General features: G+C 47.7%; 1 protein-coding gene across 11 annotated transcripts in view; it reads left to right on the plus strand.

Annotated features, from left to right (window-relative positions):
- Positions 1–24,246, plus strand: part of LOC142785024 (uncharacterized) — a 424,940-nt gene that overhangs the window by 25,852 nt on the left and 374,842 nt on the right. For all 11 annotated transcript variants that reach the window (XM_075883440.1, XM_075883442.1, XM_075883443.1 and 8 more), the window contains exons 3-4: positions 5,824–6,089; positions 22,829–22,895. In XM_075883440.1, coding sequence (XP_075739555.1) covers positions 5,824–6,089; positions 22,829–22,895 — 333 coding nt within the window. The remainder of the gene's footprint in view (positions 1–5,823; positions 6,090–22,828; positions 22,896–24,246) is intronic.

Here is a 24,246-nt window from a genome sequence, read left to right on the forward strand (position 1 = left end):
GAACATCACTTGAACAGCACTTGGGCGGCTCTTTTTTCTTAAGCGACGCCTTCGTCAAGCGCCCCGTGAGACTAAATTACTACCTTGTAATACACTCGTTAGATCAGTATTAGAATATGCTACCCCAGCATAACGTTCATCGACTAACAAATTAATCACCATTATAGAGGGAGTGCATAGAAAAGCAATAAGGTTAATCTTCAATAAATATCAACTCTCATACTCTCCAAGTGCTTTAATCAAATCGGCTGGATTACTCGCAATTGAAAACCGCGCTATGCTCGCCCGATTGAAACTGCTTCATCAATTAATTCATAACAAGTTAAATGTTGATAGTTCTAAGTACCGTATTTACTCGCATAATCCTCGCACTTTTTTTGCCAGAAACCTGATGCAAAGTTGGGGGGTGCGAGAATTAAACGGGGAAAACTTTCCACGAAAACAAAGAGAGCGAAAAAAAAAAAAAACAAAGTGGCCGCAAATCGGGATTCTCACACCAGCAATTTACAGCAAGCTTTACAAAGTACTAATTAGAACTTACCTCAACAATAAAAGCAGAGGTTCAACACAAGGCAAGATTTATTTGAGACGAAAAGTGGAAGCAAATAGTCGAGAATTATAATACTATACGCGAAGCTTGTGGGCGTTGCGGGCGTAGCGGTAGCGGTCGGCGCTCAACAGGAGCCCTCCAAAGGTAAGCGTAGGACGTCAGTATTGGGCTGATGGCTATTTAACAGAATCGTCCGCAGTTTCCTTCTGAAGAAATAAAGTTTACCATCAATGACGATAGTTATAGCGCGAGAACAAAACGACGACACAAAGACAAGAAGGACACGAAAGACACAAGCGCTAACTTCCAACTGAGTTTATTGCGCAGAGCACGAAAATATATAGAGGAGACAGTAACCATGTGATAAAAACCTAATGGCACAAAGAGCAGAACATGAGTAAGCAAAAAAACAAAAACAAACAACACAAAAACAAAGGCACTGAAAAACAGCAAGGAAAAATCTAGAAGAAAACGAAACAGAAAGGTAAAGATAATATAACTACCTGCCCGCACCGAAACCTTCGAGGAACCTGCGTTCCTTCAAAGCCACGGAGGGCTTGCTAATACAAGGCACCTACCTGTTCGCGTGCCATCTGCGCAGCCTCGACAATGACTCGGGTTTGAGAAGATTGGCTGACAACCTTTCTAGGGCGATGTGGGGGGTGCGAGAATTATGCGAGTGCGAGGATTATGTGAGTAAATACGGTATATCTCTATTTCTGACACAAGAATAACTCTACTAAAGCACTCATACACCCTAAATGAATATCGCTTTCATACAAATTGCTTTAAATACTTTCTTTCCGCTAGCCATACGATAGTGAACGACTTACCTTCTACTATTACCAATACCACCTCACTAACTACCTTTTTATCACTACTTGAAAATTATTTACATGATGCACAAACATAAAACTACAAATATTTCGCGTTTTTTTCCTTAGCGATGTATAGTACTATTGGTATTTATTCTGCTACCCACATTCCACTACTTGTGCATAGAATGTATATTTTTTTTCGTATTTTTTTGTAAAGCTTACCTACTAATGTGTAACTATGATTGTATAATCGCAAGTATATTGATATAATGTGTCAGCACTAAACAGATTTCACAGTTGTGTATAAATGTTTAGCTAATGTGAATTTTCCTGTTTATCTTAACTTTGCCATTCAGCACAAAAAAAGGGAAAAAAAAGAAAAAAAACAGTTATGTTATTTCGCAGTGTTTTTTTCCTTTGTCTTTTTTCCTTATTTGTTTATAGTTTGTGTCCTTCCTGCAATAATTCCTAAAGGTATTGGCAGTATGTAATAAATAAAATAAAGCATCAATCAAGCAACAATAGTTGGGTCTTTTGCGACCAAAGCATTGAAGGCAACAGAACCTATGCCTTTGAGCAGATGGTGCACTTTGTCTCGGTCATGAAGGTGTTGACGCGTTGACAAAGAGAGAGAACATCCTCGATATATGCGGTATAAGACTCGCGTAGTTGTTTGCGACCATCAAGAGTTCTCTTTGCCAGGCTGGCTCGAACTGCTGGACTAGCAAAGTCTTGTCGCAGATGTTCTTTGAAGACGTCCCAGTCGAGAAAGTCGATCTGGTAATTAAAAAACCAAGTCTTTGCATGCCAGTAAGATAAAAAGGAGATGTGGCGGAGATTGTGTGGATCGACCCAACAGTTCGCTGCATTCACTATGTCATATTGGTGTAGCCAGTCCGTGTCCTCATTTCAGAGTCCAGAAAACAGAGGGGGCTCGCAAGGGGGTCCACTGACGATTCAAGAGTGAGTAGCTGTGGCAGTCGTAGCCGGAGGGTTAAAGGGAGAAGCACCTGAGGGTTCGTCCTGTGGTGTGCTGGTGGACACGTAGCCCAAACGACGACTTGAGTGAAGCTCCAAGAAGTAAAGTGAGTGAGCAGGGACAGGGAAACGAGGAGTAACCTCCACCACTTGAGATGTAGTCCTTTACACGCCTTTTTAGGCCTGGTAGACGTGGCCAAAAACTGTCACATCGAGGCACAGAACAGACTCGAAGGTTATATGCACCAACAATGAAGATGAGGAACACCATGTGATGATGGTTATGTAAAGGTAATGAAGAAGTGTGTTGTAAATGCCCACGTTATTTGCAAAATATATTTGCAAGAGTGGTTGCAGCACTGGCCAGTCTGGCTCGTCGCTCGAGCAGCAAGCGACCTTCATTCGTCGGATGCATACGTGCATTGACAATTTGCAACAGTGGCATCCTACATGTAGAACTACCGTCGGTAAAGGCGCCGTACCGGCGCATCTGGACGTCAGTGGGAGAGTGGTACTGCTTCAGATGTGTGACATGTATGATTTCGCTGTTTCGAGGGGTGGATGAAAACGACGAGGCAGCAGGAGCGATTTCATAAGTGACGGGAGTCTCCTCACAAAGCACTTTGTATGGTCCTGTGTACTGAGGGAGCAGCTTTACAGGCCAACCTGCCCGGTCGGAGACCAGAGCAGAACCAACGAACCGGGCAAAAAGTGCACATAGGGATGTCCTTGATCTTATTAACGCTGTTGGTTTTCTTGGGAGGCCAGAAGGCGACCACGAGCGGCTTCGCGCGCATGGGTGGCTCGATTATAGGAAAGTGGTTCAAAGCTATACTTGTACCACAACAGCTGCTTTTAGTGTCGTAGTGGTCTGCTGGTGTAAGTAAGGCTCGATGGAAAATTTTCATTAGAAGGCAGGTGCAGATGATTCCATGTTGTTCATGGCAACCTGTGTTGCCCATTCCACGACCCATGTCTGACTGGATCTGAGCTGGTCAACAACTTTCCACTGCCCGGGGAAACAATCGCGCATATTATCCGGCCGTGGCACCATTTGCATTTGGCTTATTATCTTCCGGTGATATGTTGCTCAGCACATATGGGCTGGAAAAATTGCATCTGCAGTTTTCTTCCGATGCATTCTTGTGCCTTGGTTGACTTACTTGTGCAGGGGGGAAGTAAGCCCTCCACTCTAGTTTATGATGATTGGGGATGTCGTGAAAACAGACCAGCTCATCTCTTGCAAGCCTCCCTGAAATGAATGACTCGCCTGTCCGATTGGCAAAAAAAAACTCGAGCATTACAGGCCAACCCTGGGAAGTATGTGAACATTAAGGTACTGAACCCTCAACGTGGGTCTGGCAGTTGCCATACTAATGTAGCGAGATTATGGTATCCATAAGTAGTGATCTAAACCAGTACATTTGGTGGGAGTTCGTTCTGGAGGAAGGATCGTAAGGCTGCCTGCCAGCTTGTCCCGACTGTGAGTTCTTGAGAGGCATGTTCATCCTGTGTGATGGCTTGCATTATGGCATTTATGCTATTGGCATGGAAGGAATGTAGTTGCAGAAAGAAATGAGCCCTTTCTGTACTGGCCAGCCACTTATAGCAACTTATAGCCTGTGCTGACTTTTTGACCACTTTATCGCCATTCTGTATTGTTAATAATTGGAAATGGTACGGTATGTGTTGGTTTGTGCAGCATAAAAAACAGTGCACTTGGTGCTCTCGTAGTTTGCAGTGTTTTTATTTAGAAAGGTTGCTTTGACGGTGCTGTCACCCAATTGGCCTTCTGCAGCCCATCATGCATGCACAGGAATGCCTCGCCTGGCGCGAGCGCCTCATCTGGAAGGCCAGGCTCTTCCAGATGGCTTGCTATTCAGGGTAGTGTCGTGAACCTGTTCACCCTACAGGCAACTCCACCCGCCCAGTCAGTGCCAAGACAGTTTTTCTCACCGTAAGCACATTTTGGGATTCCCACTGATTGAATGGAAAGGTGATCATAGGGCTGGCAGATACAAATTAGGAAAGCACAACAGGACGCTCTTAATGAATCCATCAATGGCAACTCGTGGGCACGAGGTTGTGTGTGGCCCTGTCTACATAAAAGCTTTTTTCATGTATAGTGGGGGCGAGGTGTTGTTGGGTTTGAGGCATGCGCATTAGTCATCAGCAATGATGAGTGGCATGCTCTCCACGACAGAATTCCTGCTGCAAGGAGTCTCTTCAGTGTTGGCTTAATTGCCGAGGAACACTGATAGAAAGCTTTTCAGTCTTTTTTTTTTTTCCAATCAGAGCTCAGGTATACGGCGAGCCACAGTCGTCGTAATTTTTTGTGCAACATAGACTTTACTGATTTCGCTGCTTGTGTCCGTGTTTTAGAGTCTAGAGTTTGGGACCACAGTGTGATGTTAGCAATATTAAAGTTGCACATTGCTGTGTTCTTATATATGACCATGGCAGTGCATCTGCAGTCACGTTTTATTGTAAAAAAGCACAAAACTTGCCCAGTTTGCAAGCTGTTACATTAAGGGATTTGTGCCGGCTTTTTATCAGGCACACTTGTGAACCATTGGGCTAGACTTCAGTAACTCTACAACCGATGAACAGAATTTTATGAAAATGTGTACTTTCTTTAGTGTTAATGTATGAACATACCCCAAAAGCTTTATAAAGATATCTTAGCAAATAAAAAAATCACCGCATATCCAAGGAGTGAATGATGAGTGGGGTGAAGTACTGGAGGGTTTCTTCGCTAAACCATGAACCATCCGCCAATATCGCCCACTACATCATAAAAGACGTGACAAACACTGTATATGTTTATACAGAAAATTTTAATATTTGTAAGTGGTAGCTATATGTCGCTTTTGTTCCGCCTTCATTATAACGGATTCATGGTTGATGAAGTGGTCGATTGGTGATGGGGTGTTGTGGGATCTTTGCAAGTACGAAGTAGTGGGCAGTTTGCAAAGGTGGAACTATAGGCGGTCAGGTACATACAAGGAATGGACAGACCCACGCCTTAGGGAGCTTAGCTCGTAGAAGTTAGGTATCCCGGGTAGCCTCCCATTTAAGTAGATCGGTTCTCACAAGAGGACTGCCACCGCAATGAAGTCATTTGCACTCTGCATCAGCAGTGGGCAGCTGACGCAATCCTTGTTTTCAAATCGAAAAACATTCGGCATTTTTATGTCGATGCTGTTTTAGTCTGTGTGGTAGGAACTTAGCTACCATGGTAGCCATGGTAGCATAATTGTGCTAAACTTGCTCCTTCCAGAAAATGTTACGTCTGTACTTTTCTAAAGCTGGTCATTTACCTGGGTCGGACCTTAAACTTGTTATCTTTTATCGCTAAGTAAACCCAGTGCAAGAGAGAGAGCCTGTTTATAAAGAGCAAAATTCTGCCATTGCAGTTTCACTTGCTCAAGCGGAGTTAAGCAGAAAAAGAAAAATGTGCACATTCATTTCCCACAGCGCTGCCCCTGTGAACGCTCGAGCAGCCAAGGCTCCAGCGGTGGGCCAGGCTGATGCAGGAAGCGAGCTGCCTCGCTATTTCCTGCGAAGCCATGCCCGGCAGCTCTTGCAGGGGCAGCACCTGGCTGAGAAGCGAAAGCTTGAGGCCAGGGAGAGCAGCAGTGGCAAGAGGAGGCGCCTGGAGAGCCCCCCCGAGCAGGCCAAGCCCGCCGAGGATCCCGAGGCAGCCAGTCCTGGCCAGCGTCGCAGCCAGGGACCGCCTCATGGTGAGAGGACATCTTTCGTATAACATTCGTTCTGGTCAACCATGTTCCTAGCGATGACCGGCTGAAATGTTTCGCAGTGCAAGTAATCAGAATGGCTGCTCGCTTTTGAGGAACACTGAAGCACGTTTTGAATTTAAATAAATGAGCTTTTGCTCTGATGTCATCCAATTTCGTGCTCTAAAAACTTGTCAAGCTTTTTCAGAACTAGTGCAAGCAGCTGTATTTTGGTTAGAAATCGCAGCAAGCGTCTCGTACGGTGATGCAAATATTTCTGCTGTAATGGTTGGTTGAAGCTTCTGGACAGTTACCACCTGCAGAGCTTCACATACCATCAGGACCCAGGTGAAACTTTCCTGCTGATTGGCTATTGCTTCCAGCAGTGCTGGTCTATTAGCACATTCCCAGGAGGTAATGGAACCAGCAGGTGATGGAACCAGTAGCTGGTGGTTGCAGTGGGTGTTGAAACCAGCAGCTGATGGAACCAGTAGCTGGTGGTTCCAGCAGGTGTTGAAACCAGCAGCTGATAGAACCAGTAGCTGGTGGTTCCAGCAGGTGTTGAAACCAGCAGCTGATAGAACCAGTAGCTGGTGGTTCCAGCAGGTGTTGAAACCAGCAGCTGATAGAACCAGTAGCTGGTGGTTCCAGCAGGTGTTGAAACCAGCAGCTGATAGAACCAGCAGCTGATGGAACCAGTAGCTGGTGGTTCCAGCGCAGTGTTGCAGGCTGTCGGCCAACTTGTAACTCGCCGACATGGAGCACACCTCCTAGCAGCAAAGCAGACAATAAGCCTGATTCGAGCTGCATATTGTCAGCTGCAGGCTTTATTGCAGCTCGAACAAGCTGAAATACGGCCTGTTTCTAAGTGAAAGTTAGTCCCTTCACAGCTGAACAATCGTCACATTCCAATTTCGTAATACCTAGTAATATTCTGAGGAACCGGTTTATTCGGCCAGGCTCGAGCTAAATCATGCTGGTGATGATATTTTTAGATAAAGATGTACAGGTGATGATAATTACAAAGAGAATAAAGAGTCATTCGCTTGTTGCGCTCACACTAATTCCCTCGCGCGGTGAAAGCGGCTGCCTGGTCGCTTGACAGTATTATGAAATGCATCGCGCATAATGCTTTAAACGAGATACGTGCACTATCTCTGTTCCTCGGCAACGATGATCAGGACTGGCGCTAAGAGGAGAAACGCGGTAATTGACAGGAGATGTCTGTTCGACCACCGTGTATGGCCCAATGAAGCGCCTGATGAATTTGTCGCATAGGCCGGGGACGCGTAGTGGAGTCCATAGAAGAACTTCGTCACCAGGGGAAAAACTCGCAACACGGCGAGACGAGTCGTAGCGAGATTTTCGAGTGTCTTGAGAGAGGCCGGTGTTAACACGGGCCTGGTGACGGCAGTGTGCGAGACGAGATAGGAATTCTTCAGAGAAAGGAGCCGTGGAGAGGGCAGGGGCCGAAAGGAAAGAGACATCCAGAGCGAACTCGGCGAGTGACCATGGACGAGAAAAAATGGAGAAAAGCCGGTAGTGCGTTGAGCAGCCGTATTATAGGCGAATGTCACGAAGGGTAGAATTGCATCCCAGTTCGTGTGGTTGGGGTGAATGTACATGGCGATCATGTCCGATAGGGTCCGATGAAACCGTTCAATCCGTTGGTCTGCGGGTGGTAGCTAGAAGTGGTCTTGTGAACAGTGTTCGAGGCACGCAAAACTTGCTCGACAATGGAAGATAGGAAGACTTTGCCACGATCACTGAGGAGAATGCGTGGAGCTCCATGACGCAAAAAGATATGGCGAAGAAAGAAATCGGCGATCTCAGTGGCAGTCCCAGATGGTATGGAAGCTGTTTCTGCGTAGCGGGTAAAGTGGTCGACTGCCGTGACAATCCAGCAATTCCCATTGGATGATATAGGAAGAGGGCCATACAAGTCGATTCCAACGACTACAAAAGGTGAGGCGGGACAAGGAAGAGGTTGCATTAAGCCAGCCGGAGCAGTTGTCGGTCGTTTTCGCCGTTGGCAATGGACACAGGAGGCGACGTACTTAGCGACGGCTCAAGAGAGGCCAGGCCAAAAACAACGACTTCGAATTTTGTCGTAAGTCTTGTGGTAGCCTAGATGAGCAGCGGTTGGATCATCATGACAGCTTCCAGAACTTCACGTTGCAGAGAACGTGGGATGACTGGTACACACTTGTTGCCATCGATGTGGTAAATGTAGCGACATAAAGCATCACCGACGAGCTTAAATTGCTCAAGTTGTCGACGGAGTCTGGCGTTTGGAAGAGTAGTAGAGCCGGGCAAGCGGTTAACAATGGTGTGGCAGTATGGGTCGACACGTTGTTGTGAAACAAGGACGGATAGGGTGGCAGGTGATGAACTTAGCGCTGCGATTGGAGAGGTGCTGTCGTTTTGGAGTATCGATGGTGAATTGCTTCCGCTGGGCAAAAGACGGCGCGATAGAGCATCAGCATCTTGATGCTTCTTCCCAGATCTGTAGGCGACATCGAAATCATGCTCCTGCAAGCGAAGCGACCAAGGCGACCCGATAAGTTTTTCAGCGATGAAAACCAGCATAGGGCATTATGGTCGGTCACGGCGGTAAAATGACGGCCGTGAAGATATGGTCGGAATCTTTGCACTGCACAAACAACAGTAAGGCACTCCTGCTCGGTGATAGTGTAGTTCTTTTCTGGCGCGGTAAGAGCACTACTTGCATAAGCAACGACGCGTTCGCGGGAGTTTTTGTCACGCTGCAAGAGTACCGCACCAAGGCCATGACCACTTGCGTCGGTGTGAAAGATGGTGGGTGCGGTGGAATCGAAGTGGCACAGTACCGGATCCGATGTGAGGGCTTGCTTCAATGCCGTGAAAGCGCTTTCGCAGTCTTCGGACAAAATGAAGGGGACGTTCGTTGCGAGGAGTTGATGGAGCGGAGACGCAAGTTCCGCGAAACCACGTATGAAGCGCTGGAAGTAAGAAGATAACCCAAGAAAGCTGCGCAGGTCCTTTTGACGTAGTGGACGAGGAAAATCGAGGACAGCGGCAAGCTTCTCGGGGTCGGGCCGAATTCCTTTGCTGACAAAGGGGCAGAGAACCTTGATTGTCTCGCTAGCAAAGGTACATTTCTTGGTGTTGAGGGTAGATGCTACTCAAAACGATTTTCTTTAATAAGAGTCTGAATTTAACACAATTTGGCATGCTAATAGTTTTTTCTCCTCTTTGCAAATATGTCATTTATTTTCATGTAGATTGCTTGGTTTTCTTTCTGCAGGTCGGATACTGCAAAATTATGGCCATTGCTATGCAACAATTCTGACCTATAAAAATTTGAGATAAAGCATGCAGATATAGCTGACTATGATTCTTTGGAACTGTAGAGTGCAAAAAACTATATTAATTTTGTGTGTAAAAAGGTGAAATACAATAATAAAATAGAAAAATTTACTATGGCTCTAGTTGCCAAGGGCTTTCAATGTTGTGTAACTTTTGAAAAACATAATCAAGCAGCACTGACAATCTGAATAGATACTTGCACTCTATGGGCCCTCATGCTATGTGCAAAATTTCATAGAGGTATGTCAATTCTAAGTATACGAAATAGCGTATATAAGAAGCACAGATCACACAAAACTGGAAAAGGAGAAAAACGCATTTGAAAGTTTGAAACCTTTTTTTTATCAGAGTTGTTAGAAGCGCATAATCTTTGGCCATAATGTTCAACAGAACTTTGAAAAGCACTGCAAGTTACTAGAACTGTCCTGCAGCTTAGATTGTGCCCTCACGGTCCTTGCGAGCACTCTCCTCTAGCCGTGCCCTTTTCACTCCACGACGACGGTGGGCCCTTGCTTCTGCTGTCAGACGCTCGGACATTCTCTTGATGCGCCTCGCATCGCGGGAATCACTGAAAGTAACTAGATCTCTAGATGGCAGTATGTTGAGCTCTTCCAGGATGTGCTCGAAAGTAGCATGACCCTTGTTGAACCACAGGATTGCCATAGCTGCGGCAGTCTCGACAACCGTTCGGGAGACAAACTTAGTCTTGGGACAAAGTAGCCAAATTTTGCTGTTCAGGGATTCCAATGTGTTCTGGGTTTTCCCTTTGATGCATCGAGCAAGGAGCTTCTCATCCGTTAGCCGCTTATAAATGGGCAAAACAGCCAATCCCTGTGCTTTTGTCAGGAGAGGTGTGTGACGTGGTGCAGGTTCACCAAGTGCTTCAGCGCGTTGATGTTTGCACCACGATTCTGTTCCTGCAGGGCAAAACTTGTGGCTGCCAGCATTGTCAGTAGAGCATGAGTGGAAGTACGAAGCCCATACTGTAGTGTACATATCCCGTACACTCCCCCTGTTGCTTGTTATGGCAATCTGATAGTATGTTTGGAGCTTCTGCATGGCTGGCTCTTTCATTTTCTGCCCTCGTGGTAATGGCACATGCAGCTTCCGTAGCGCGGTGCCAAGTCTCTTGGCCACATGATTAGTGCAGTCTTCTTTTTCTATATTGACAGCACCATAGACTTTTGACCCTGCAACTGCACTATATGCTTTGCTGTCACAGTCACTCAAGAATGTCATGAAATGCAGTGGCGTGTCATAAGTCAATGTTCTCTGCGAAATGCGCATCGCAGCCTCCGTTTCCATGGCATGGGAGGAACAGTCTGCATTGTTTTCACAGACTGGGCCTCGAAATGCCTGCCACAGTTCCTCGTCTGGGCCCATATCCTTGTGCCTACTGCATGTCAGGCAGTAATTTGATATGACCTCGAAGTCTAAGCAGAGGTCAGTATCTAAGGAGATAACTGCGCCAATCCCGTTGTGGCTTTTGTGGCCCGTCTTCTGCCAAGTGCCGTCGAACATAACAGCCACATCAGTTTCGCCTGCTACTTCTTTCGTCAACTCTCTGGATCGGCGCAAGTTTTCACTCACAGCTGCCATGGCAGCGGTGTGCACCTTCTTTGCTATCGAAAAAAATCCTCGGTGGTGCATTGGCTTTGGGAGTCCAATAATGGAGCAAAATCTCGACAATTGCTCATGACCGATGCCGACATTGCGTGCAGCTACCACCGCCTTCACATTTACAGCGAAACTATCTCGGGAGCTCCCACTGTCGTACCGTTGGCTCACTCGGCTGCTGCCGTCCGCCGTAACACGCAGTGACGTATAGGAGCACAAAAGAACAGTCGCTGAGCATTCGCTGTTTTCGCAATGAAGTTCGAGGAGCGACGAAAGTCCCTTGCGCTTTTCTGCCGGCTCCCGAACGGCAAGTTTTTGAATACCTCAAGCAGGGCATGCCGCACCTGCCACAAGTGCCGTCAGCAAGAGGGTGTCGCACAAAACTGTCGTTGCACGAACCTCATCGCGCTGTCTTTCGTCTTTTTCGAAGAAGCCGAGCTTCTTTTCCGAAGCACTGATGAAAGAAAGCGCAGCGTCAATCCCTTCATCGCAGCCACTGTCGCTCGCGCACTCGTCGATGCCGCCGTCAGGCCTAGCACACGTAGGCGCGTTCTCGTTCGTCGCCGTCGTTCGGGGCGCTTTACGCCGCCTTCCCTTGAACTTGTGCTTCGTTCGAAACTTCTGCGATCTCACGTTGCACTTTTTAGGGCTTGTCATCGCGGAAGTATGCGTAGACGCGCAGAAAAGCAGACGGACCGAATGCCGATGGCCGCCACCAACACAGCTGACAATGACTCGGTAGCCAATGGCGATGCGGCTTAGGGTGCCGCGCGTTTCAAACCGCTCAAACCACGTGATAAAAAGGCCTCATTTTTTGTTTTTTTGCCCACAAACGAAACTGGCGGTCGTCGGAGCTGTACGAAGAAGGCTGGACGCAACTTTCCCAACCGATTGCGATGGCGGGCGGCACTGCGACGGGGAGCAGCGCGCAGTCAAAGATGGCCAATATCGGTGCAAATTCACGAAATTTAGAGCCACCGCGATGCCTTCATACACATTTTTTTGCATTTTGCGGTTAGAATTTAGTTTTGAAATTTTCACAGATGAAAGAAGGTTTGAAGATTACAATGCAATAAAAATCGGAAATGCGAGAAATTTTGCTAAAAATGCGATTTTTCGACTCGCATCTCCCCTTAAGAGTAGATGACGTGTTCCATGATCTTGGAGCATATGCTGGTGAGGGAAATGGAACGGTAGTTTCCAGGGGAAGACCGGTCACCTTTTTTGAAGCCTGGAATGACCTTCCCTGTCCTCCAATCATCTGGCACTGTACCTGTGTCAAGTGAGTGCTGAAAGATAATACAAACAATCGCACTGCACGCATATTTAGTACTTTTTAGTGCTTTCGCGTTGATTCCATCAATACCGCAAGATGAAGAGCACTTCAGGGAGTCAATGACCTTGACAATGCCCTCTGCCCTGAATTCAATACCCCCCATTGGAGGAAAATTTAAATATGGAAAGTGTGGTAATGCATCTGTACTTGCTTTTGTGAACACTGAACAAAACGCTAGATTCAGTGCGTCGGCAACTTCGGAATCGGCAATGGGTGTCCCCATGTTATCACATAGTGAAATAGTACTTTTAATATCAGGCTTAATCGCTTTCCAAAAACAGCGCGGGTTAGACTGCAGCATATTTGGTATGGTAGTCGAATAGTAGTCACGCTTGGCGCGTGCTTTTACTGCGTTGTATTCTTTAACGTCCCTATTATGCTTTTGCCAGGCCGAGGATGAACCAGTTCGTTTAGCATTTCAAAATAATCGCTTTTTTATTACTTAGGTCTTTCAAAGACTTGTTAAACCAGGGGGAACGGGCTTATTCATTTATAGCGATAGTTGGGATGTAAAGATTCATTAAACGCAGCATTTTGGCTTTGAATAGTATCCAAATGCTCTCGGTTGAATGCTGCCGATATGTAAGGGCAAGTTTCTCGTGAAAAACGGAAAGTTCACGGTTGATGCTGGAATAATCGGCTTTGTCGTATAGCGTGAGTACTTTTTTAGATTTCTTGCTTTTTAAGATGTTGCAAGGAAATGTTGCATGAATGACGTTGTGGTCAGGAAAACCATGGATATACATAAGAAGGGGGGGGGGGGGGGGGCACATTATCGGGGTGTGACGTGAAAAGGAGGTCCAAGACTGTTGATGAGTGTTGGGTTACTCGGGTAGGTTTATTGACCAGCTGTGAGAGGCGAAAAAGCAAACTTATGTTTACAAATTCTGCAGCCATGTTATTTTGTGCAAGACATGACGCAACATTACTCCAATCTATTGAAGAAAAATTGAAATCACCGAATAATAAGACGGGAGTGTTGGGATACGTTGTTGTTAGTTCTAACAATGCTTCCTGAAAAGACGAAAGAAAGGAGCTATCGGCACATGGTGAACGGTGGCAACAGCCGATTAACATGTGCGGTGAAGGGGCATGGCAGCACGTCCAAACCATTTCCAGAGAATTTTTAACATTTACAGCAGAGCACTTAAGCAAGCGATGTGTGGCAATCGCCACACCGCCCCCACGGTTATCATCAAAGTGGTTCTTGCGAAAGATATCAAAATCTGGCAGATCAGGAAGAATCTCGGAATCAAGTATGTTAGAGGTTAGCCACGTTTCCGTCAACAGAATGACGTTGCTAGAAGAAGAGATCAAGGTGCATAACGGATCGCGTTTTGGCATCAAGCTGCAAATGTTAGTGTGAAGCAGTGAGAGATCATGCTTAACACTCTGATTCGGTCTTCGTGGCTTTTGTGCCCGTTGCTAGGCCTGAGGTTCGACAACCAACGGCTTAGCCTGATCAAAAACATACGTTTTTCTGCCACAGATAAGCTTGTCATAACGGAGCTTAAACGGGGAGTGCTGTGCTTTTCCAAATTCGATAAGGCGCCTTCTGGCTACACGAATTTCCGGGGCAAAGTCTTCACTGATGCCGTAATCTGAGCCTTTCAGTTTACTGCTAGACGAAAGGAGTGCTTCTTTATCCTTGAAGTGGGCAAATTTTACTATTATCGGTCGCCATTTCCCCTCACGATAAGCTCAGTCTATGGGCACGTTCTATGTCACGACTTCGAATAGTCATGCCCAGGCTTTTGTGACAGAGATCAGTAACCAGTTATTCACTAACATGCCACGCCTCGTTTCGCACATCACTGAACCCGTAAAAGATCAGGTTGCGCCTTCGGGATGTGCTTTCCATGTGGCTAATCCGGTCAGACAGCCTAGTTACCCGAGCAGCGCTGTTAGTGGCAACACTTTCAATGATTTCAAATTGAGACTGAACATTTGAAAGTGATAGTAAGTCGGATTCTATTTTGGTCAATTGCGAGCTGAGGTCATTGAACGTTTTTTCATGTTCATCAAGGGTTGATCCGATTGAACCTAACTGCTAAAGCATGGCCGACTGCCCAGATTGCAACGTCTTCAGTATATCAAGCATGTCACTAGACACCACACAGTGTTCATTCCTAGGTCCAGGATTAGTCTCAATATCACCTGCTAATAACAATTTCAACAGCATTTTGGCACAATCGAGAACTACAGAGATGGAGCGCCGTGGGCTCAGCAGAACAAGTAATGATCGGCATCCAGTTCGCTTAGCGTAAAGGCAGTGGTAATTCGTTACCTGCGTAGTGAAGTCAAGCGGGTTAGGATGACCCATCGCCGGTGTGCCGCCGAGCCCTCTAGGCACAGTGAGCGTCTGCCCAGGGTTTATATTGGTGCTCCAAGGAACGGTGGCGCTGTCGGAAGATAGCGTGCCCGAAATCCAAGATGCCAGCTGATGACCACGAGGCAACCGTAGTGAGAGCGTTTGGCGGTGATGCGCGCATTCCAGTGCACAGTACAGGCCGGGCTGGCGCTCCCCGTCATGGCGAGGTGACGCGTTCACAGGCAGGTGGTCAGCGCCGCATGGTAATGGAGACCGGGTAGGCTAGTCGAAGTTCTGCAGTAGCATCAGGATCCAGGGCAGCACGAAGAACTGCGTAGCGAAGAAGTCGAGCGGGTTAGGATGACCCATCGCCGGTGTGCTGCCGAGCCCACCAGCCCGGCGGCACACCGGCGAACTGTGTACTTGATGGGCAGCTGACAGGGAATCGCAAATTATTCATCGTGGCGAAAATTTTGTTGTAGCAGTATTAGACAATGCCCCTTTGCGCATGCCCAGTTCAAAAAGCTTGGCTGTGCTTGTGCTACGAGGGTGCAGGGGCTTTGTCGAAGGCCAGAAACTCTAATGTTCCTTCTCGAAGGGTGAAGATCGATAAGACATATATAGTTGTGGCCCATGTGTATACAATGCTGTACCACCACAAGAAGGTTGGGAAACGACATGGAGTTGAGGTGAAGTTTTTGATGCTTAAGGAGCTTGCAGTCTTATGCACATTCATAGGTGGCACGAAAACAGGGTGCAAGAAGCACTACACGAAATCATATGCAGAATGCAGTGCTGGAGGGGTATATGAAATACATTTGTCATGTGGCTAAAGTTGTGTGGTACAAATGGAAAGATGTGCAACATGTGCACGTGTGAACATCATTTCTCAGTAAAAGAAACACATACAAATGGGCACCTACCCACCCAGTGCTCAGAGTGCAAGTGTAAACCAATGCTGGAAAATAAGAAGATATTGAGCTGCTGCTGCGATAATAGAGCAAGTAAAATTTGCAAAACACATTACACAAGGAAGAAGGGAAATGACTGTGCCAATGAATCATCTGTTGACTAAAGTATGAAGTCCTTTGCCACTTTTCATTGTCAATTTACTGTATTGCACATGGACATCTTATAAAACTTCGTAATAACTGAGCTTTTGAATTTTTGTATACTGCTGTTTGTGTGTTGGGAGGCAGGCTTGATTACCTTGTTGCAAAGGCTCCTTGGTGGGGATCTACCTTACTCCTTTGTTATTTGTCTGCGTAGCATGAGCTTACTTTCATTTTGTGGATTGTTCATTTCACTCTTCTTTTTTTCATGGTTGTTCAAATTATCAACCTTTAGCACTTCTTCGAAAGTACTACACTATGCAGTCGAATCTTGTTATAGCAATCCTCAATATGTTTTTTTTCGAAAATTCCCCTCCAAATGTCCATTGTCTTATTGTAAAAATGTTTCACTACTACAAATTTCAGAATATTGCATGTTTCAGAATAATTTATCGAATTTTATCTCCCTTACATTTTCAGAACACTCCAAAATAATGAATGACGACATTAAGAAGCTATTCACGGCTGTAAACATTATGCCCAGCTCCGTAGCTGCCAATCTTGTCATGATGAGAATGCTGACATATTTCTCTTTGCCTGCACTATTCAATTGTGCGATAGCCCTGTTGTCATCATCGTCTGGAACTTGCTTTTCAAGTTAGCCTTTGCCCCGTCATCCTTGCTTTTGTGAGGCAGCTTGACATGCGGGCTGGTTTCTAGCCTTTTTGTTGGTGGTTGAACATTCAAGATGAGCTACGGAAACGGCACGAGAGGAATGCTTAGACGGTGAAAAATGCAATACGAGAGACCTATTGGTTGAAGTCTCTGATAATAACTCGCTCATGCCGTACTAACGCTCACACAACCTACAGTGCTTCAACAAAGCGTGCATGTGAGCTTAGCTAATGACCGATAAGATCCGTATCATCCATTGTGGTAAGGAAACTGCGACGAGAGTAAAGACGACGTTGAAACAGTGCACGCAAACCAACGTGAAGAATTCGTATTAACTGCTGTAGGGAACTATGTGAACGACGACGAAGCAGCATGAAACGGCAAGCCACAGCGTTGGTGCACGCGCGACCCGAGCTTGCGTTTGTTTTGTATTTTCGGCTTGTTGGCGTTCCTCGCTCTTTTGGCGTTCCTCGGCCTTCCAGTAGGTCTGTACGTGAATAAACTGTGTGACATCTGGTGGAGGTGTGTGGACTCGCGTACAAACCTGGAACTTCGCTCCCGTAAGCTTCCCCCTCTACGTGACACGAACATGGCCACCGAGACGCCTCTCCGCGTGGGACCTTCGACCGTCCATGTCACTTGTGGTGCCGTGTATCCTCAACGAGACCCTCCTATCTTCACGGGCTCCACTGAGTCGGACGTCGAAGATTGGCTGGCGAGGTACGACAAAGTCGGCGCAAGTAACAAATGGGACGACCCAAGTAAGCTGGGCTACGTCACATTCTACCTTGCGGACACCGCGCAACTGTGGTTTAATAACCACGCAGCTGACATTACTACGTGGTCTGCATTCAAGACGGCTATTACGGACGTCTTTGGACGACCTGCGGCACGCAAGCTTAAAGCCGAGCACCGTTTACGTCACCGTGCGCAGCAACCAGGCGAGACCTACACAGGCTACATTGAAGATGTGTTGCATCTATGCAACCGCATCAACTCTATCATGCCTGAGGAAGAAAAAATCAGGCACATATTGAAAGGCATTGACGACAACGCCTTTCAGATGTTGCTCGCGAGAAATCCCCCCACCATTGCTGTCCTCGTTTCCCTCTGTCAAAGCTTCGATGAATTGCGTAGGCAGCGCGCAATTGCTCGTCAAGCCCTCACGATGCCAGACACGCTCGCAAGCTTGCACCTAGCTGCCCATCCTACCGACCAGCAGCCGCTGCTTTTGACAATCAAGGACTTCGTCCGCGAAGAGGTAGCGCGCCAGCTGTCACTGCTGCCACTGACACATGAGCTCACGCAAGCTTTGGCACCGGACCTCCAACACATCATTCGGACCCAAGTCGCTGAAGCCCTTCCGCCGGTGCATAAGCAACCACCAGTCACAACGCCTCTCACGTACGCCGCCGTCGCTGCTCGGCCTACGCAACAGCGTATGCCGTATGCTCAACCTGCCACGCCACCCTATGTCCTGCCTACAACCCCAATTGCGGCGCTGTATCCCTACGCGAGATCTTCAGCTCCATTTTACCGTCGCCCAGAAGCTTGGAGGACAACGGATAATAGGCCCATCTGTTTCGCCTGTGGTATCGCTGGACACGTCGCCCGCCACTGTCGCCGAGATCCCCCTCCAGTCGACGCCGTGGGCAGGCCAATGGCGTCGTCGTCTATGACGCCTTCAAGGTACACCACTGACGGTCCTCGACCCTTCGCAAACCATCGGTCACCATCGCCACGACGACGCTCCCTGTCACCTATGCGTCGCCGACCTGCTATGGAAGAGGGAAACTGATCGCTGCAGCTCCGGAGGCAACAGCTGCATACAATTCGAACTGCTTAAGGCCTCCATCTTTCTCGCCGCAAAACGTTATTGACGTCAATGTTGAGGGGGCCGCCGCACAAGCGCTTATCGACACAGGGGCCGCCGTTTCCATAATCTGTGAGACCTTATGCCGCAAGTTGAAAAAGGTGACGACGCCTCTTTCGAGCCTGAGGCTCCACATGGTCAACTCGCAGTGCATAGAACCTACAGCTGTGTGCACTGCACGTGTCATTATCCAAGGTGAACTTTATGCCATTGAATTTTTTGTGCTGGCATCCTGCTCCCACGAAGTCATTCTTGGATGGGACTTTCTTTCGCGTCATCGGGCCATCATAGATTCTCACGTGCAGAAGTTGCCCTTACACCGCTGCCAACCTCTTGTTCGGTGGATTCTCTTTCTGAAGCTTACAAACTTGTCGTTGTTGCAGACACTGAAATAGCACCGAGAACATCCGCCCTTGTAGCCCTGACCTGTACGGCTGCTCCTGCCGGAACTGTTTTGTTCACTTCGTCTGACGTATTTACCCGCCGCCGTAGCCTACACCTGCCCTTTGCCGTACTCACCGTGGAATCCGGTGCTACCGCCATGCTCGTCGCGAACTCGCTATCGTCGCCAGTTACCTTACTTCGCTGAGAATGTTTGGGTAACATACAAGACGTTGACCTCTTGCGCCCTCTAGAGTTCGCCGAACACGCACCTCACCTCCAGCTCAATGCTATGACGCCACCTGTGGCCACACTGCCCGCGCCAGACTCATTCCAGCCCTCTGTTGCCGCTGAGCTATCGCCGACACAAAGAAGCGAACTCTTGTCCCTTCTTCGAGAGTTCCGTTCTGTCTTCGATTGCGCTCAACCATCTTTGGGTCGCACAGCGAACATCACGCATAATATTGACACCGGTACTCATGCTCCCTTACGCCAACGACCATATCGAGTTTCAGCGGAAGAGCGCCGTATTATCAACGAACAAGTCGACGATATGCTCAAGCGTGGTCTCATCCAGCCATCGCAGAGCCCTTGGTCGTCCCCTGTTGTACTTATGCGCAAAAAGGATGGGTCTATCCGATTCTGTGTAGACTACCGCCGGCTCAATAAGATAACTCGGAAGGATGTGTACCCGTTGCCACCCATCGACGACGCTCTCGATTGCTTGCAAGGGGCAGAATATTTCTCCTCCTTAGATTTACGCTCAGGATATTGGCAAGTTCCAATGGCTGATCCTGACCGATCGAAGACTGCATTTGTAACACCTGATGGGCTGTATGAGTTTAACGTCAGTCCGTTTGGACTCTGCAACGCCCCAGCTACCTTCGAACGGATGATGGACACCATACTTCGCGGCTACAAGTGGAACACATGCCTTTGCTACCTAGACGATATCGTCGTTTTTTCCCGCGACTTTTCCACTCACCTTGTTCGTCTTCGTGCTATTCTCACGTCTCACCTCTGCTGGCCTTCAACTTAACATCAAGAAGTGCCATTTTGCCGCACGTCAGCTCACTATACTGGGTCACGTTGTCTGCAAAGAGGGTGTTCTCCCGGATCCGGCGAAACTCCGCGCCGTGGCCGACTATCCGAAGCCCAATTCCATCAAGACGCTTCGAAGTTTTATCAGCCTGTGCTGCTCATACTTTCGTCGATTTGTGCGCAACTTCTCTTCCATCATCGCACCTCTTACCAACCTGTTGACAACTTCCAAAGGCATTTCTGCTTGGTCAAAAGAGTGCGACGAATCCTTCACCACGCTTCGGCGGTTATTATTATCACCTCCAATTGTACGTCATTTTGACCCTGATGCGCCTACGGAGGTCCACACCGACGCCAGTGGCGTCGGTCTTGGTGCTGTGTTGGCTCAACGAAAACCAGGGTACCAAGAATACGTGGTCGCTTACGCGAGTCGAACCCTCAAGAAAGCCGAGTGTAATTATTCCGTCACGGAGAAAAAGTGCCTCGCAATTGTCTGGGCTTTGACGAAGTTCCACCCATACCTTTATGGCCGCCCTTTCGAAGTTGTCACGGACCACCACGCTCTATGCTGGCTATCATCGCTCAAAGACCCGTCGGGGCGCCTTGGTCGTTGGGCGCTTCGCCTACAGGAATACGACATTCGTGTTGTATACCGATCCGGCCGCAAGCACTCCGACGCTGATGCGCTATCCCGCTCGCCGCTACCGGCTGACCCAGCCTCCTCGTCACCTTCTTCAGCTGTCATAACACCAATCGACTTCAGACATGGCATCGGAACAACGCAAAGATGTGTGGATTTCCCAACACCTCGCCTTTTTGACTGATCCGTTAGCTAATTCAGTGTCAAGAACTATCCGCCGTCAAGCCACACATTTCGCTATTCGAGACGACCTGCTCTATCGGCGGAATTACACGTCTGAAGGTAGGAAGTGGCTGTTAGTGATACCCAACCACATGCGCTCGGAAATCTGTACTGCTTTCCACAACGACCCGCAAAGCGCTCACGCTGGCGCTCTCAAAACGTACAACCGTCTACGTCAGCGGTACTACTGGCGCGGCATGTACACATTTGTCCGCAAGTACGTACGTGCTTGTACTGCATGCCTGCAACGTAAAGTCCCACCTCAGCGCCCTGCCGGTACACTTCAGCCTCTGCCGTGTCCAGCGCGTCCGTTTGACCGCGTCGGTATCGACTTATACGGACCACTTCCCACGTCGTCTTCTGGAAATAGGTGGATAATTGTCGGCGTGGACCACCTCACGCGTTACGCGGAGACAGCAGCACTACCCGCAGCAACCGCGAGAGAAGTTGCGTTTTTCATCTCGTGCAACTTTGTTCTTCGCCATGGTGCTCCCCGCGAACTTTTGAGCAACCGGGGCCTTGTTTTCTTGTCTGACGCCATTCAAGCGTTGCTCGCTCAGTGCAACATGGTTCATCGCCTGACGACAGCATATTACCCGCAGACGAATGGCCTCACAGAACGATTTAATCGCACTCTCGGTGATATGTTGACGATGTACACAGCTTCAGACCAGACCAATCGGGACACTGTCCTTCCATTCGTCAAGTATGCGTATAACACCGCTACGCACGCGACAACAGGATTCTCCCCTTTCTTTCTGTTGTACGGACGCGAACCATCGTGCACGCTGGACACTATCCTCCCATACACGCCCGACTCCTCTGAGTACACTGCAATTTCTGATGTTGCCAGGTACGCAGAAGATTGCAGACGATTGGCCCGTTCTCTGACAACCGAGGACCAAGGCCACCAGAAGCTACGGCTTGACACCGATCGACATCTCTCTACTTTCACGACTGGTGCTCTCGTTTGGCTCTGGGTTCCACCGAGCACTCCTGGCCTTTCGTCGAAATTACTGGCACGATACCACGGGCCCTACCGCATTCTCGCCCGTACGTCACCCGTCAATTATGAGATTGAGCCATTGACACAGTCTCATGACTTACGCCGTCGTGGCCGAGAAATTGTGCATGTGAGTCGCCTGAAGCCGTATTACGACCCTGCTACAGTGACTACGCCTTAAGTCGCCAGGTTGGCTACGCTATTCACCGGGGGCCAGGGTAGGGAACTATGCGAACGACGACGAAGCAGCATGAAATGGCAAGCCACAGCGTTGTGCACGCGCGACCCGAGCTTGCGTTTGTTTTGTATTTTCGGCCTGTTGGCGTTCCTCGCTCTTCTGGTGTTCCTCGGCCTTCCAGTAGGTCTGTATGTGAATAAACTGCGTGACACTGCTAACATTTCGCAGTGCGCAAGAAGGACGCGCCTGCTTACCGTAATAGTTTATTTTCCAGCAGTCGAGCTGCTCACGGCAAGATAGACTGCCCTCTTTTTCAAATAAATGTGTACTGGTTCTGTATTACTTCGAGTTCGTTTTTTCGCACTTATTTGAGCATAATGTGGTTGCTCGATAATGTATACACAGCATGGGTATGCGGCTCATGAGTTAATGTTTACTTTTTTTGTGCAAATTTTTATTACTTTCTTTAAAAAGACTTCACAATAAAGGATAATATTTAGCGGTTCTTTGCGATTTGTTGCATTGAAATTTCACTGTGTATTCACCATTGCTGCAGATCCTTCTTATGCGTTATGGCTGCCGTGCAAAGAACACTGTGCCACCAGTGGTCTGGGTGCAACTAGCAACTTCGATGAGGACGGCTTGCCTCATGAAGACTATGGCTGTATCTGTGCCTTGTTAATTCACTGATAATTTTTTTAGAATGGTGCATTAGTAGCTGTAAGCTATGTCTGTAGACAATTACTAGCATCATTTGTGGTCTATACTACAGTGTTGCTTGTGTCTGTACAGTCTAGTGTAGAACATACTCACGACCTTTTTTCTTTCTTGCCTTTCTTTGTTCGCTTTCTCCTGGAATAGCAAGGCAGAGACACGGCACCTGTGGTCAGCAACTCTAATGCACCTAAGGTGTCGCCTGTATAGTAACAAAGAAATTGACCTCTTCAAACAATAGAAAAGTGGGCTGCTTGGACATCATGTAATGCGTTTTTTTTTACATGTCGTCAAAGCATTCTCGTCATTCAGTGTAGCTTAGCAACTTGAACTTGCGGTCTTACTTTTTCTTAGGGCGGCCGTCGTCGCGCTGGTGTGGGTCTCGCCATTGCAGCTCGGAGTCATCTGTACAGGACTCTCCGTACGTATTCTTTCATATTGTTTTTAAATTATTTTGTTTATTTTGCAGTGATGTTGCTTCACTTTTCATGTGTTTGCTAGAGATACCTGAACATTCAATGGTATTCTATAGTTTTTCTTAATAGAAATCTGTTATCGATAATGCGTCAAGTGCTACAGCTCATTTGCCATCTAGCGCAAGGGCTGTGAGAGAAGGCAGTGATGTGACAGCTGTGCTGAATGATCGATAGTGCTACAGCCTGCTTATTTCCACTATTCTACACCAAACAGTGTGTTTTCATAGTTTAAAAATGAAACCACAGTCTCTCGAGGCTGAAGCATACTCGCATGTATCTGTCCTCATGTGCATGCACCATGCTGCCGTGGTTGTATGTGTAGATCAAGGAAAACGAATGCGCTTGCACACTGGTAGCCGCACCACTTTTCCGTTGCATCATAAACCATTTACTTACAATGCAAGTCGCTGAAGGCAAACATGTACACTTTGATATTTAGAGAGCCCTGATGTGCAAGACGTGTTGGACCGGCAGCAGAGAATTGAGAGAATTGATTGAGAATTCAGTAAATTATTGCCTTAAGTTTTCAACTGTACAAAACCTAAGGTTTGTTGTGAAAGTACTCTGCCGAGAAAAAGAATGCAGCAAAAAAAAAAAATTAACCTTGCAGAAAGTTGCCGACTTGCATTTCAAAGCTCCTCACTTATGTGCCAGATTTCTTTGCAGCATGGCAACTGAATTTCTGCTTGCTGTATGCGCGATGTCGAAACCCATGCTGACCGCAAACCCGAACTCGAATTTTGCACATGTACACTCTCGTTTTCGTAAACGATGCGAGGCTGTGCATTCATAATTGAAAGGTTTCTCTGTACTATCTATCCCTTTTAAAATGTAAATAGTGCAGAGCATTTTGTTGACTCGGGACGATACTGCACATCTGTAACCACTATGAAGAGGTTTTGCAGTTAGTACTCCTTAGGCCTTGCCTGCAGTCTTGCAACTTAGCGTGCTGCATCGGGCACTTTGTCCTAGAAAACTTGATAACGGGTGCAAATTAAATCGCACTGGCGAGCTTAATCAAGAGCAGCATACGTGGAACCAAATTTGGGTTGGAACCAAATTTGGGTGCTGGGTGCTTCGTTGTGGGTGTGAGATTTTGGAAGGCCATCTTTCATGCACAGCGTGAACTAGTGGTGCAATTTTATATGCGTTCCAAATACGGACGGAGGCGGTCTATTCTATCGAGTCACTCGTGATTGGCACATTTGAGCCGGGGGAAATGCCGTGACAGAGCGTCACGTGACGGACAGAGGCGTTTCGCTCCATCGAGTCGCACGGGATTGGCTCATTTGAGCC

The sequence above is a fragment of the Rhipicephalus microplus genome, unplaced genomic scaffold (genome assembly GCF_043290135.1).
Source record: "Rhipicephalus microplus isolate Deutch F79 unplaced genomic scaffold, USDA_Rmic scaffold_17, whole genome shotgun sequence".
Taxonomy (NCBI): Eukaryota; Metazoa; Arthropoda; class Arachnida; order Ixodida; family Ixodidae; genus Rhipicephalus; species Rhipicephalus microplus.